The 17034-nt window shown below is 37.4% G+C and overlaps 1 protein-coding gene across 1 annotated transcript in view; it reads left to right on the plus strand.

The window, feature by feature from the left end:
- Window positions 1-17034, plus strand: part of LOC128217595 (F-box/LRR-repeat protein 5-like) — a 50917-nt gene that overhangs the window by 20113 nt on the left and 13770 nt on the right. Inside the window, exon 9 of the mRNA XM_052924840.1 lies at window positions 7293-7530. Coding sequence (XP_052780800.1) covers window positions 7293-7521 — 229 coding nt within the window. The 3' untranslated portion in view covers window positions 7522-7530. The remainder of the gene's footprint in view (window positions 1-7292; window positions 7531-17034) is intronic.

A 17034-nucleotide genomic window follows, 5' to 3' on the forward strand; every position in this document is an offset into this window, starting at 1 on the left:
TGTTTTGTACTGCTCCCAGTGACTAATGTATTGTTCATGACCTGTTTTGTACTGCTCCTCCCAGGGACTAGTTTATTGTTCATGACATGTTTTGTACTGCTCCCAGGGACTAGTTTATTGTTCATGACCTGTTTTGTACTGCTCCCAGGGACTAGTGTATTGTTCATGGCCTGTTTTGTACTGCTCCTCCCAGGGACTAGTGTATTGTTCATGACCTGTTTTGTACTGCTCCCAGGGACTAGTTTATTGTTCATTGCCTGTTTTGTACTGCCCCCAGTGACTAGTTTATTGTTCATGGCCTGTTTTGTACTGCTCCTCCCAGGGACTAGTGTATTGTTCATGACCTGTTTTGTACTGCTCCTCCCAGGGACTAGTGTATTGTTCATGGCCTGTTTTGTACTGCTCCCAGGGACTAGTGTATTGTTCATGACCTGTTTTGTACTGCTCCCAGGGACTAGTTTATTGTTCATGACCTGTTTTGTACTGCTCCCAGGGACTAGTGTATTGTTCATGGCCTGTTTTGTACTGCTCCTCCCAGGGACTAGTGTATTGTTCATGGCCTGTTTTGTACTGCTCCTCCCAGGGACTAGTGTATTGTTCATGACCTGTTTTGTACTGCTCCCAGGGACTAGTTTATTGTTCATTGCCTGTTTTGTACTGCCCCCAGGGACTAGTTTATTGTTCATGGCCTGTTTTGTACTGCTCCTCCCAGGGACTAGTGTATTGTTCATGGCCTGTTTTGTACTGCTCCTCCCAGGGACTAGTGTATTGTTCATGACCTGTTTTGTACTGCTCCCAGGGACTAGTGTATTGTTCATGACCTGTTTTGTACTGCTCCCAGGGACTAGTTTATTGTTCATGACCTGTTTTGTACTGCTCCCAGGGACTAGTGTATTGTTCATGGCCTGTTTTGTACTGCTCCTCCCAGGGACTAGTCTATTGTTCATGACCTGTTTTGTACTGCTCCTCCCAGGGACTAGTCTATTGTTCATAAAATGTTTTGTACTGCTCATAGGGTCTAGTTTATTGTTCATGACCAGTTTTGTACTGCTCCCAGGGACTAGTTTATTGTTCATGACCTGTTTTGTTCTGCTCCGAGTGACTAGTTTATTGTTCATGGCCTGTTTTGTACTGCTCCCAGTGACTAGTTTATTGTTCATGGCCTGTTTTGTACTGCTCCCAGGGACTAGTTTATTGTTCATGGCCTGTTTTGTACTTCTCCCAGTGACTAGTGTATTGTTCATGACCTGTTTTGTACTGCTCATAGGGACTAGTGTATTGTTCATGACCTGTTTTGTACTGCTCCTCCCAGGGACTAGTTTATTGTTCATGACCTGTTTTGTACTGCTCCCAGGGACTAGTGTATTGTTCATGACCTGTTTTGTACTGCTCCCAGGGACTAGTTTATTGTTCATGACCTGTTTTGTACTGCTCCTCCCAGGGACTAGTCTATTGTTCATAAAATGTTTTGTACTGCTCATAGGGTCTAGTTTATTGTTCATGACCAGTTTTGTACTGCTCCCAGGGACTAGTTTATTGTTCATGACCTGTTTTGTACTGCTCCCAGGGACTAGTTTATTGTCCATGGCCTGTTTTGTACTGCTCATAGGGACTAGTTTATTGTTCATGACCTGTTTTGTACTGCTCCCAGGGACTAGTTTATTGTTCATGGCTAGTTTTGTACTGCTCAAAGGGCCTATATATTTTTTGTTTTGGTTACTTATGAAGAGGTACAAATTATTAAATATTTGTAAGTGTCTGCTGCTAGGGGAGTGATTGACATTTTATTGTTCAATTAAAATATTGATTAAATGGTTCTTTGATTTGAGAGAGTACCTTTGTAAACTTCGCACTTATTTGCAATTATATCCAATCCATGTTGGATACTTCTGTTTAGAGTACAATATTAACAGGAGAGTTTTTGAATTAAATCTCTCTTTGCTTGTAAGGTTTGTACAAATATATAATGGAAGAATTTAGCCTTTTATTCTCTTTGATAAACTATGCATGATAAAACTTAAATATCTGGACTATAAAATTTTGTATCAGATCCATGAAATAGATACCACAGTCATGATACAATGCTCTGATATTCAATACCGAAAATCTTTTGTTAGAATGCATATGGCTTTGATTGATTCATTTTAAAGGGGGTTAATTGATCCCTATGCATGTGATTTGATAAGAAGAGTATCAATATTTGAATGAGTTTTTGCCTGAGAAAATTATAAAATGTTCCTAAATATGCTGCCGGCTGCCTGTTTTTTCAGCCGACTTTCAATAAGTGGTATTAATCTTGTTTATGAATAATGATTCACTTTTGGATTGTCTATAATTATGTCTTCTGTATAAATGTAGTTTCTGCTTTTAAGAATAACAGATGCTATTTGCATCATATTACATGTCCTATTTTTCATTGCAATATCTATGAATAAATCATCCATGATCGGAGTAGACAGAATAAGATGCCATATTGACCTGACTATAGATTGGAAATTGTTTATCATATGACGTCATAATATTTCAGGAAAAGTCTCTTCATAAACCCCATATTGATTTGTCTACATATAGATAGTTGATCATATTATGTAACTGGTGTAACTAGTGCAAACAATTTTTATGCCCCCACAAAGTGGCGGCATATAGGGTTGCCCTTGTCCGTACGTACGTCTGTTTGTCTGTACGTACGTACGTCCCGAAGATTGTTTCTGATCTAATTCTTGAAAACTGTTTGTCCAATCCTCACCAAACTTTAAACACATGTTTGTGACCATAATATCTTGATCAAGTTCCTTAGCCATGGAAATCGCTTTTGTCATTTAGGAGTTACGGCCCTTTATTTGCAAAAAAAGACTTGAAAAATACGTCCCGAAGATTGTTTCCGATCTAATTCTTGAAAACTGTTTGTCCAATCCTCACCAAACTTTAAACACATGTTTGTGACCATAATATCTTGATCAAGTTCGATAGTCATGGAAATCGCTTTAGTCATTTAGGAGTTACGGCCCTTTTTTGCCAAAAATACTTCAAAAATATATGTTTCCAATCTAATTCTTGAAAAGTATGTGTCCAATCCTCACCAAACTTTACATACATGATTGTGACCATAATATCTTGATCAAGTTCGATAGCCATGGAAATCGCTTTTGTCATTTAGGAGTTACGGCCCTTTATTTGCAAAAAAAGACTTGAAAAATACGTCCCGAAGATTGTTTCCGATCTAATTCTTGAAAACTGTTTGTCCAATCCTCACCAAACTTTTAACACATGTTTGTGACCATAATATCTTGATCAAGTTCGATAGCCATGGAAATCGCTTTAATCATTTATTATCTCCTAAACCATGGGGTCAATTTCAGCCAAACTTCACAAGAATGTTCTTTATGCAAAAATGATTTCTAGTCTCTATGGCAGCCTTAAGGAAAAATTGCAAATATTTTCCTTAGAAATGGTTGGCCTGTCCTGATTTAAAAAAAAAAATCAAAGAATTGTTCCTGGTTGACCCTCTACCAAATTCCTTCATAACATGAATAGGAGCATAAACAACATGGCTTCCAGGAGGTGAAGCTAGTTTTCATTTTTAGAGTACATGAAAAACTTAATGACATGGTTTATATGATTATAAAAAGAAACTAAATCTGGGAGAACCAACTTCTTTCATGTAATGTTAGTTTGTTAAAAAATACATGGCTGTGACCAGCTATATATAGGTTATATAAAGATTTTTCCTAAAAAAAACTGCAAGAGCCTAGAGTATAGTTATTTGGCATGTAGCAATGCTTACTGGTTATCTGCTTAATTTGTTTCACGCTTCTGGGTCAATTTTGGCCCTGCCCTCAGGGTCACTTGTTATCAACAGACTTTAAAAATAATATATTTAAGAATCTTTTTCTTCAAAATTGAAGTACCCAGAGCTGAGAAATTTGCTTTGTAAAATTGTATAGTTGTCAATTAATACAGACATTCTTCAAATAACCTTATTAATATGGCAGCCTTCACTTCCCTTGAAGCAACCTTCAACCTCTAGCAACTACAAACTTTCTTAGCAACACTTTTTTCTAAGTAACCTATGACTTCCTTAGCAGTAGCTTACTTCCATCTCTTCCCTTAACAACCAGTGTCCTCCACCAACGTCCTTAGCAACCCCATGTTTTTAGTAACCTACCAGGACAATGGCTTTTATCCTATAAAACCATCATATTCAAATCATGGACCTCATTGGCAACCACTAACTCCATTAGCAACTGCCTTTTGTCTTAGCAACCAATAACTCCTTAGCAACCAATGATCCTTTCGGCAATAGCTTTCTTCCTTAGTTTCACCAGGTACTATGGTGAGCAAAATAGTGCCATATTGTTAAATGAATCTCCCAGTGTTGTTGTTATTATAATGCTTATATATTGTAAGATTGCAGCCAATGGAGTGCTTGCCAATCACCCTGGAGGTAAATTCTAATTTGGGTACAGACAGCAAAAAAAATCCTGGCAAACACATTTCTGGATAAAGATGAAAGTTCATAGACTTAAATTATATTCTGAAGGACATATAGGACAACTTTTAGTTTAATCAACTCTATAATTCTGTTGTATATTCAGCTGCAACTCAGATACCTCAAGATTTAGTTTACAAGAAGGCCATTTCTCTGATTCTCTCTCTTTTATACATCTTCCCCAGGCTTTAAAGGGACTAGACACCAGATGGCCTAAAAATTGGCGGATACTGTAGTATTTCCTCAAAACAAGCCTAGAATTGTAAATCAGGCTAGTAGGAGGCGGATAAGACATCATTTTACATGAATAAAAGAATAAATGCATCAATCATGTTACTGGTTCATCTGAGATTCCCTGTTTAAAAATAGTGAATATATAATGTTTGACCAGTTTAAATCATATCTGTTTATGATTACAGATAGATATATGAACCCTTATTTTAAACTTACTTAAGGATTTACGTGGTAGACAACCCCAGTAAATTTTGAATAACAAAAAATACTCAAAAATTGCAAAAGATTATGTCGTTAGCATTGTGATACATTAGTAAGTAAGATTCAATGCACTGTACACAACGATGTCAATTTTACGTAAGTTTTTGACAATTTTTTTTTTGTTGCAATTGTATCATTTGGTGTCTAATCCCAAGCGTTCGTGAATAAAATATTGCTTTTAAGAGTAAAACAGTTCATGAATAAGTTACGTAGTTTCTATGTTTCCAGGAATCAGGAGTATGTAATATTATTTATTACCTTATACCGTAATATTGAGAAGCTGTTTTCAGAGATAATATTTGTAACAAATATGTATTATAGATGGACTTTGTCAACCTTCTTTGATTTATATGTTTTATTCCATACAAAGCATGCATACGTGACTTGTTATGTTTCGTTTGGCTTCATAGTAAAAGATATACCTTAGGTTGAAACATAATAATATAGAAATGCTTGAATCAATAAAGTAGATGTGATTTTTGGGGGGTTGAGGGGGGGGGGGGCGTATTCACACTTATTTGTGGATTGAATCTGACGATAGAGACAGGCATTTGTTTTGTAGCACCAAAACTAAACAGGCACAACTGAGTCAAAAGGTTCAGACTCACAGGGTCAAATAAATGTAAAAACCAACTAATTCAATTCTCGGCCTGCAACCTCTCCGCTCTTGTCCATATCCTGTAGAAGGCCAAAATTGATCTCCAGCTTTTGCTTAGAATATTTTGTCTGAGAAAAAAAAGTATCAAAGTCTGTTTGATGGCCTTAACAATCACGGAGCTTGCATTTTTTTGTTTAAACCTTAAAAGGCCCATTTCATCGGAAAATACCAGATAACAGCTGGGAAATGAACAGATAAACACAATCGCAAAGAGATGGTATTATATATCTAACAATTCCTAGACCAAAAAAAGCTGTAAAGAAGAAAGCCTCTGTCTCCATCTTTTTAATGTAAAAACTTCCGTTTTCCATTCATTTCCTATTCGCCATTTTTAAATAATGGAATTTTCCCAGAAAGCTTATAAAGTAATGCAATAAACCATCAGTGCTAAGTTCTGACATAACAATTGATTTGTGGAGGTTACCATAGGGGAAGTCATTGGTATTGATCGTAAAAGGAAACTATCTTGCTAATGAAAGTTTGCAGTAGTAATAGGTGGAGAAATCCACTGCATGTGGGCGATTGTCATCTGTTAGTACAATTGCACTTACTGACGGTGTCTCACAGATAAATTAGTATCATACTACTCTGGAATGTTCTCGTCATTTGCTTTTGCAATATTTATTCTTTACATTATCAAAGTTCTTGATCATGAAACTATTTTTCTTCCAAAGTTTTTGCTAATGTGAATCATTGGCACATTAATGTGTATGATTTTAAATTATGATAGATGGAATGAAAAACATTGATATTAGGTGTGAGCCCTGACTTTGTGAGGCTGTGCAGGTAAACAGTAGGGGCCTGTGCATGACTAATCATTCCCCTGAAAAAAAAGTTACAGGAGAATATAGTCTTGTGTTTTGGCGAATACGCTGAGAAAAACTACCTGCCCAACTTGGTAACCATCCGACCCACCTAACTCTTGCACCTAGTCTCCGAAATAAGCCTGTGGAACTAATGGGAAGGAAAGTTGTTGGCTTTTCAGACCTCTTACCTCTGTTTAGAGGTACACAACAAGTCATTGCCCATAGACAAATACATGTTGGGCAAACTGGCTTGAAACTACATCTAAGTGCATTATAACACAAAGAAAAATCAAGCATTTTCATTGGATGTTTACAGATTGTGAACAATCTTACAAAATCCTGTATTTATGCATTTGGGATATAAAAAAATAATAACAGATCATGTTTTATATGATCTGAGGTAGGGTTTTCGTTCGCTTAATTTAATTTCCACATTGCCTGGTTGTTAATCCAATACAAAAAATCTTCAACAAATGTTGATCAATATGCATAGGGCATCATACTCAGTGAATGTGAGATTCATTTCCAAGTGATAAACAAGATATGCTGCTTTTTTACTGGCTTTAGTGTAGATGTAATTTGACAGACAGAAGTGTTTAGGTATTGTTTGCATTAAAAATGAATTGTATATAATAGGATGCAAAATGATGGAAGCCTCAAGGTGTAAAAATATTTTTGTTGTTGCTTGATTGAAGAGATTTGGACACTATTCTGCATTCAAAAATATTGATTTGCATTCATTTGCAATGTAAAACACCTTAAAGGAACAGGTTAATTATTTTCAAAGCATTCTTGTGTTGTTGTGATGAATCTATCTGTACCAACATCTTTAATGTCCTTTCAGGCATATGATCCAAGATGGTGGCCTACCCCACCTGCATCACCTTGACCTTTCTGGCTGTCTTAACGTGACTGGGGAGGTCATCGCAGACCTGGTCACCAATGCAAACAAGCTGAGCCCTGCCCACTTGTTCTTCTGTGACAACATAGAGGATGGGCCTTACCCTGAAGAGGCATCAGGATGTCAAAACTTACAGTCTAAGTCCCGTGTTTGCTGTCGGTGTGGTGAATAGACAATCATGGTGAGTACCGTGCTCAGTTGATGTTTGACATTTACGTACTCTCTTGTATATTTTTTCATTTTCTTAATTGTTTGTTTAAGGCCATCTACTGGAAAGCTTTCTTGCACAGTATATATTACTAGTCAATGTCCCTAATCTGTTACATCAAAACAACTCTGAAGTTCATATATTTCTGGATTATAACATCAAAACAAACAAGGTTGTGTTTTGTATGCAGAAAACAGATTTATGACTGGTTAGTCTGTGACTATAGGCTATGACACTGTTGGAGGTTTTGTTTTTGTTTTTTGTTTAATAAGAATTGTTGGAAGGTATGTGACCTTGTGGCTCCGGACATTGGTAGATTTTGTTATATCCAAAAATGGAAATTTGTGACTGTATGTCAGTGTTGCTGTATCTGTCTCATCAAAGTTATCACATTTACCCTTAGATTTACTTCATAATCTTTTGTGTGAACTTCCTGACCCAAGATTAGAAACATTTGTCAAACTCCCTGGGGTGGGGATGTTCTCAGGGCGTAAAAAATGATGGCATGCAGAACTCAGCCTAGACCACTTCCAAGATTGTGGTCTCATTGCATGACCTGGAATAACAGGGATGTGATTTGTCAGCTGTTTCACGGTTACAGCGAACATAATGGCTCCAGGGACCAAATGAAACAAAACTTGATTTTGTTCTTCTTAACTGATTAAGAAGTTAACTAGATGCTTTTGGTTGATACTTTTTTTGTTGTACATAATGAATTACAGCTCACTACAAAGTCAAGAGAGTGCTTCTAAAAAGCATGTTTTGCATCTGCAGTAAGGTGCTTCACCTCCATTGGGTGCCTAAAGCGCCCTCGAAACTCATTGCTAAAATGGCTTCAGCCCATCAGCAACCAGGTTAATTATGTCTCCCCCTCTCTGGGGGGTATTGTTTTTGCCCTGTCCGTCAGTCCGGTAGTCCGTCAGTCCGTCCGTACGTCACACTTCGTTTCCGATCGATAACTGGAAAACCGCATGACCTAGGATCACCAAACTTGGTAGGGAGGTTGGTCGTGAGGTGTAGAGGATCCCTATTGTTTTTGGGGTCACTAGGTCAAAGGTCAAGGTCACGGCGACCCCCAATATAAAAAACATTTCTGCTCAAAATCTTGAGAACGGTTTGACCTAGGTTCACCAAACTTGGTAGGGAGGTTGGTCATGAGGTGTAGAAGATCCCTATTGTTTTTGGGGTCACTAGGTCAAAGGTCAAGGTCGCGGCGACCCCCAATGTAAAAAACATTTCCGCTCAATATCTTGAGAATGGTTTGACCTAGGTTCACCAAACTTGGTAGGGAGGTTGATCATGAGGTTTAGAAAACTCCTATATTTTGGGGGGTCACAAGGTCAAAGGTCAACGTCGCTGTGACCTCTAATGTAAAAAAATATTTCCGTGCAATATCAGGAGAATGCTTTGATCTAGGTTCACCAAACTTTGAAGTGAGGTTGGTCATGATGTCTAGATGATCCCAATTGTTTTGGTGGTAACAAGGTCAATAGTCAAGGTCGTGGTGACCTTCCATGTAAAAATCATTTGCGTGTAATATCTTTATGTCTCCCCCATTCATGGGGAGACATATTGTTTTTGCCCTGTCCGTCAGTCAGTCCATCAGTCTGTCAGTCAGTCAGTCAGTACGTCACACTTCCTTTCCGTCCAATAACTATAGAACTCTTAGACCCAGGAACTTCATACTTGGTATGCTAGTTGGTCATGACTAGTAGATGACCCCTATTGAATTTGGGGTCACTAGGTCAAAGATCAGGGTCAACGTGACCTTGAGGTGAAGAAACGGTTTCCACTCAATAACTAAAGATCCTTTGGGTCCAGGAACTTCATACTTGGTATGCTAGTTGTTCATGACTATTAGATGACTCCTATTGATTTTGAGATCAAAAGGTCAAAGGTCAAGGTTACCTTCAGGTAAAAAATGTTATGTTGGCAGTGACCTTAAGCTTAAAAATGGTTTCTGCTCAATAACTAAAGAAAGCTTGTACCCAGGAACTTCATAGTTGTTCATGACTAGTAGATGACTCCTATTGATTTTGAGATCAGTAGGTCAATGGTCAAGGTCACCGTGACCTTGAGGTGAAGAAACTGTTTCCGCTCAATAACTAGAGAACGCTTGCAACCAGGAATTTCATACTTGGTATGCTAGTTGGTCATGACTAGAAGATGACCCATATTGATTTTGAGATCACTAGGTCAAAGGTCAAGGTTGCCATGACCTTGAAGTGAAGAAAAAGTTTCCGCTCAATAACTAAAGATCCTTTGGTTTCAGGAACTTTATACTTGGTAAGCTAGTTGTTCATGACTAGAAGATGACCCCTATTGATTTTCAGATCAAAAGGTCAAAGGTCAAGGTTACCTTCAGGTAAAAAATGATACGTTGGCGGTGACCTTAAGCTTAAAAATGGTTTCTGCTCAATAACTTAAGAACGCTTGTACCCAGGAACTTCATTCTTGGTACGCTAGTCGGTCATGACTAGTAGATGACCCCTATTGATTTTGAGATCAGTAGGTCAAAGGTCAAGGTTGCCATGACCTTGAGTTGAAGAAATGGTTACCGCTCAGTAACTAAAGAACACTTGCACCCAAGAACTTAATACTTGGTATGCAAGTTGGTTATGTAGATGATCCCTATTGATGTTGTGATCAGTAGGTAAAAGGTCATGGTCACGATGACTGTGAGCTGAAAAATGGTTTCCGATCAATAATTGAATAACGCTTGCGCCCAGGAACTTCATACAATGCAAACTTCGTTTACATTTTCCATGATTAATCAACAACACTTTCTTCTCTTCACTATTGAATATAATCGAATAAACCAAACTTCACTGTTGGTTTGTCTCCAGTCCAAAGTTACAAATTTCATGTCCATCATTTATTTTTTCTCAGCTACGACCACACAATAGGGGAGACAAGCGCTTTTTCAAAAAAGCAATCTCTAGTTACATCCCTGACTAATTCCTGCTAATGATGTGGTGACTGTCACAGTCAGAGAAATATCATGGACATGCTATTTATCCTGGCTACTCAGCTTCCATGGTAAAACACCTGTCAGTAACCCTGGACTGATAGATGACCTTTAAACTGGCTTTTTTTGTAGCCTTTGATGCTCATTACAGTAAAACTGCAGTCATTCAAACAGGTGGTCGTTCAAGAACTGGAGGTCAGTTGAGGTTGAAGCTTACTCCCGACCATTCTTCCTTCTATTTTGATATAAAATATACTGAAGCTGGATTAAAACCTAAATAAGTCAAGTCAAACACCATTGCTTGACCCAAATACACAAATCATGTGCAAAACCTTATGAAAATATATTTTAAGACATTTCATGATAAGACTAAAATGGAAGCTTTGGTCGTTCGAAACATAGATCACTCGAGGTCTTAGCTCAGGCCCTGGTGTCCTTGAGCGATTGCAGTTTAACTGTACTTAGATCCGGAATGGACCATTGAACAGAACACAGAGTCAAACACAGAGTGGAATGGAATATAAACATCCAAACATGAACAGATCAGAAAAAAAAATCTGCAATGGACACCCAAAGTAGAACTGAGGCTTGATTATGATGTGGCTTAGCAATGACATCTTTGTTATTATGTTCAAACTATTTTATGAGTATATAGTAGGGATGCAAACGAATATTTGAATATTCGATCAAACGTTTGGTATTCGAATGTCAAAATCGGTATTGGAATATTGAAAAAAAGTTCAATAAAGAGAATAAAAAACCTTTTCCCTACAACACTGTTTATAAAGTTCGTTTTTCTTGTTTTTACAACGATTGTCCCCTTATGCTAGAGGTCTGAATGTGATGACAATACACTAAACACGCCTCATAATTATGTCATTTTGGGACATATAGTCGGGTATATATAAAAAGCCCCCTACTTTACAATAACTGGCTTGGTGAAGGCGTCCGCCTACGGAGCGGGAGGTCGTGGGTTTGATCCCGAGCTGCGTCATACCAAAATACGTTAAAAGTTGGTACAAGTAGCTCCCTTGCCTGGCGCTCGGCATTTAAAGGGTAGTGCTTGGAAACGTGGTGTACTCAGTACTGGTTCAACCCAGGGAAATTGTATCCCGTGTATCGGTGCTTTACACCGAGCACGTTAAAGAACCAAGAGGTCTCTTCGCAAAGAGCTAGGGTATCTCATCCGGATCTCTTGTATCTCACTCTGTTTCTTCATTGAGTCTTCCAATGTCTGGATTTTACTGCGAATTGCTGTCTCTTCTATCTCATGTCACTTATGGCAGTTAAACACAATTTAAGTCCTGATGGTGTCACGGTGGGGTCAAGCCATAATGCAGCCAAAGGGCGTGGGTAGACCTTGGTAAACTCAAACAAACAATAACTAGCCGGTTTAACACCAATGTGTTGTCTTGGCTGCTAATTAAGCTGTGCAACATGGCTCAAATCGCCGTGATGATATGAATGCCATGTGCTACAATAATGTTGTTACATATATGTGCTTTAAACACGGTCTTCCATGTTTTGATACAATGTTCGTGCTTTGCAATGTAAATGTATAGTATTGCATTTTAGGATATATTTCCTCGATTGTTATACAATAGATTAGTCAAAATACAAATATGTTGTCGGTCAATTTAGAGGTCAATCTCAGAACAAGGCTGGTCCTACGGAAAGACCCTCCATTGGGGCGAAACGCTATATGACTAAGAATCCATCTAATTTCACATTGTTTACAAATATAAAGGCAGCGGAATTGAAATAATTCTATTTTGTTGTTTGTTTGTTTATAATATATTGCTCTTTTCTTCATGAAAATGTAGACTTTCAAAGGCTCATTTGGGTCCGCTTCACGTACTCGCTATGACAAAGTAGGGTACAAGTGCTCCGGCAATTACTTTGGCGAATAATAACAATAGTTTACTTCATCTTCTAAAATATGTATTTTTTTATATATATGGTAATCGAATATTGGATCGAAAGAATTAGGGAATGTTCGAATATCAATTTTGCCATTCGTTTGCATCCCTAGTATATAGTATAGAAAACTTGGCGAAAAAACTCTTGGGATTTCAGAGCTGTTTACTTTATTTAATTATGGTATGAACAAGCAGTGTCATAAATTCTGTTTAGACCAAATGGTGAAGACAGAAGTTAGTGTTTGTGTCAGTTTTCACTTTAGGTTTTGGAGATACCAGGTTTCGGAGTCAGTTTGTATACATGTTATTGGAGTCAGTTTGCATATCAGGTTTCAGGGTCAGATAAGCATATCAGGTTTACAGTCAGTTTGTATACTAGGTTTGGGAGTCAGTTTGCATATTCGGTTTACAGTCAGATTTTATTCTTAGTTTTGCATACCTATGATTTTGAATTAAGTTTGCATACCAGGTTGTGGTGTCAGTTAGCATATCAGGTTTCGGAGTCAGATTGCATACCAGGTTTTGGAGTCAGTTTGCATACCAGGTTTTGGAGTCAGTTTGCATACCAGGTTTTGGAGTCAGTTTGCATACCAGGTTTGGAGTCAGTTTGCATACCCGGTTTGGAGTCAGTTTGCATACCAGGTTTGAAGTCAGATTGCATACCAGGTTTGGGAGTCGGTTTGCATACCAGGTTTGGAGTCAGTTTGCATACCAGGTTTGGGAGTCAGTTTGCATACCAGGTTTGAAGTCAATTTGCATACCAGGTTTGGGTGTTAGTTTGCATACCAGATTTGGAGTTAGTTTGCATACCAGGTTTGGAGTTAGTTTGCATACCAGGTTTTGGTGTCAGTTTGCATACCAGGTTTTGGAGTCAGTTTGCATACCAGATTTGGAGTCAGTTTGCATACCAGGTTTGGAGTCAGTTTGCATACCAGGTTTTGGAGTTAGTTTGCATACTGGATTTGGAGTCAGTTTGCATACCAGGTTTTGGTGTCAGTTTGCATACCAGGTTTTGGAGTTAGTTTGCATACTGGATTTGGAGTCAGTTTGCATACCAGGTTTGGAGTCAGTTTGCATACCAGGTTTTGGAGTTAGTTTGCAGGATTTGCAGTTAGTTTGCAAAGTTTGCAGGTTTTGGTTGCATACCAGGTTGAGATGTCAGTTTTTTAACTTGATTATAACTGTTTACTGCTTGTGCAATTCAAAAGTTGAAAATAAATACAATCTATACTTGATGCAAGAGGCGCATGCAAAGTTTGACTAAAAAGATTAAACTAAAAGATTTTGGAAAGAAAAATTAATGTGATGGCTTCTCTTTTATTACGCCAGATTGTCCATTTAATTACTGGATGTTAAGGTTGGAAATTAAATAGTGTTTTGGTAGTCAGAATGCTCTCAAGATAAAATTACAGCGGAAATAAGGTGGAATTAAATTAATCACATGGGAAATGAAATTCTCCTATACATAAAATTTATTCTGTGTTATCTAAAGCTTTTTTTATCACATTTTTACATCATCTCATTTTAATGTTCATTGTAAGGTTATGATTTAGAACTGTGGGAGCAGGCCAACTTATCACTTCTATGTCTAGTTCCAGGGTTTTGCTTTTCGTGCAGATGGAATTTAGTACAGGAACTGTTTCACGATGAAAACTAAGGACTGAATCCTCCCATAAGTATTTCTTTTTCTAAGCAAACAACCCTTTATTTATGTTATGAAGGCATCCACCAATCAGTACAGGAACTTCAAACTTGGTAATTGCGAGTTGAGCATGACCAGTTGATTTTGAGAGCAGTAGGTTAAAGTTCAAGGTTGCTGTATCATCATCAGGTGAAAAACAATATGTTGGTGGTGACCATTAGCTGAATAATAGTTTCCACTCAACAACTACCCTTGCACCCAGGAACTTCATACTTGGTATGCCAGAAGGGCATCAATGGTAGATGACCCCTATTGATTTTTAGGCCAGTAGATAAAAGGTCAAGGTCATGGTGATCTTGAGGTGAAAACTGTTTCAGCTCAATGACTTAAGAACACTTATACCCAAAAACTTTATACTTGGTATGCTAGTTAGTCATGACTAATAGATGACCCTATTGATTTTGAGGTCATGGTCACAGTGACCTTGGGTTAAAAAACAATTTGTTGGTCACCAGTCTGTACGTCACACTTAATTTCTGCTTATTAGTTAAAGAATGCTTGGACCCTGGAACTTCATACTTGGTATGCGAGTTTGTTATAACCTGAAGATGACCCATATGGTTTATAATTTGTCTGCGGTTCAAAAGTAAAAAATGCATGTCCATCAATGTTTATTTCTCACCTACAGCCACACAATGGGAGAGTCAAGTCCTTTTTAGCTTGACTATTCGAAGAATATGGAGAGCTATACTACTCACCCTGGCGTTGTCGTCGGCGTTGGCGTCACACCTTGGTTTAGGTTTTGCATGTAAGCACCTTTAAGTCATTATCTCAGTAAATACATCAGTTATTGCATTGAAACTTTGGATATGTATTCCCAACTATCTTACATAATAAATTACACGGCCTCTAAACGCCAGCTCCACCACTTTAAGGTGGTGCAAAGAAAAAGAGCTGTCGACACTTCTGTGGTGGAGCTGTGCTCTATGTAAACATGAATGAACGTGAGTATAACTTATATTTTATTTGATAATTTCATTTAACGGACATATTTCGAAAATCAGAGAATGTGGTACCGTGTAAGAACACTTCTACTGTAGGCTGGTTACTATTTCGTTTCAATAATGTGCAAACTGTGGTGCCAGGAGCTTTTCTCCCCAATCGGACTTGTGCATATTTTGAGATCTGATTGCATAGCAAGTACATTTCGGTGCTTACACACCCCGTAAGAACATTCTCACGCATGCAAACAAAACTGTTATGTATAGAACCTATGCCAGAACACAACAAAACTAATAAGCACTTCTTAAAAAGGAAAAATGCACATATTTATAAAAGTGGTGGCGCTGTTGCCCTAGTGGTGGCGCTATCGAGTATGTTTTGCGCTTGAAGTAATATAAAAACTTGGTATGCATACTACTTGCAGAAACAAAACTCTACGCGCACTACATTAACCTTACTGAAAACTATTTCGACAACAAACGACTAGGTGCTACTAATTTTTACCATAGAACTATAAGTATCTATCATGTGTGTCCGGTATGGATAGAAAAATCCGACCCGAGTGCAATCTACTTAAATAACCAAGTAAGATAACTCAAGTTTGCATTAAATTAAAATAATGGCCCCTTTTTTAATTGACATAGAAATTCTGGTTAAGGTTTTGCATGTAACCACTTTTAAGTCAATACCTCAGCGAATACATCATGTATTGCATTGAAACTTTACACACAGGCTCCCATCTATTTAACCTTCTTATTTAACCCTTTAGCACATAGACAAGTGGCCAGATTACACCTCCCAGTCAATAGCCATCTTACTGATAAGCATTCCTTATCTGCATAGGTACTTTTCTGGATATTTGAAAATGAGAAAATGAATACAGCAGTATGACCTTAAAATCAATGTTACTCCAAATAATTGAGTCCAAATTTTTTATGTGAATTCATTTTTTATAGATAATTAAATTATCTAATAAATGGTGTCAATGATGAAATATTAAATTATTTTATTTCAGCTGTGAATGTATTTTCAAGATGGATTTGTAACATTTCTTTGAAATGTCATAATTGCATTAAATCAAAGGGTAATAAAATGCTGGGATCGATCTAATTTTTATTACCCCTATCATAAAAAAGACCCATCTGGATTAAAAAGCGGACAATTTATGTTCTTGTGTATTAGTACACAGAAATATGTCAGGAATATCCGGTGTCATCCAGCTGAGAGATCCAGTCCAAGGTGTCTGTTTAACATTATTACCCCCTCATAAAATTGTTTACAAAAAAAGAAAGCCGATAAATGATTTTCCGGTATGAATAAAAAGATCTAGATCAAACAAAACGCTTGCACATGACCTATTTTACAGCCAAAACTATGATGGACATTATATAAGCTTCACAGAAAATTTACCCATCATTTTCTCATTTACTAATTGTTTCTTTTGTTTGTAAACAAAATATTACCTTTAAGTAAATATAATCTCAATTGATTTCAATGGTAAAATGAACTGACGTAATATATTTAATGATTTACGCATCAATGAATTTGGGGGAAATTCCATACAGTACTTAGCTCGTGGTCTAATTACGTCACAATGGGATATCACACCTGCGATTGGGAGTATAAACACCTTCTCAATTTAGCAGACGATATTTTCAAGGGAAAATCAATACACAAAAGGTTAAACTGTAATTTTATAAACATCCGGGATATTGTTTACAAAAAGAAAGATGCAAAATTGAAATATTGAAATGACCCTATTGAAATATGCGGGCCATGCGTTTACATCCAGTAATGGATACGGTCGGCCAAATGCGTATACATCTGGTAATGAGCTATGTCGGCCTATCTCGTATACATGCGCTAAAGGGTTAATCAAGTAAGATAACTCTATCTTTTATAATATATAATTTTTGCCCCTTTATTCTGGTTAAGGTCTTGCATGT

Source organism: Mya arenaria, chromosome 14 (genome assembly GCF_026914265.1).
Source record: "Mya arenaria isolate MELC-2E11 chromosome 14, ASM2691426v1".
NCBI classification, from domain to species: Eukaryota; Metazoa; Mollusca; class Bivalvia; order Myida; family Myidae; genus Mya; species Mya arenaria.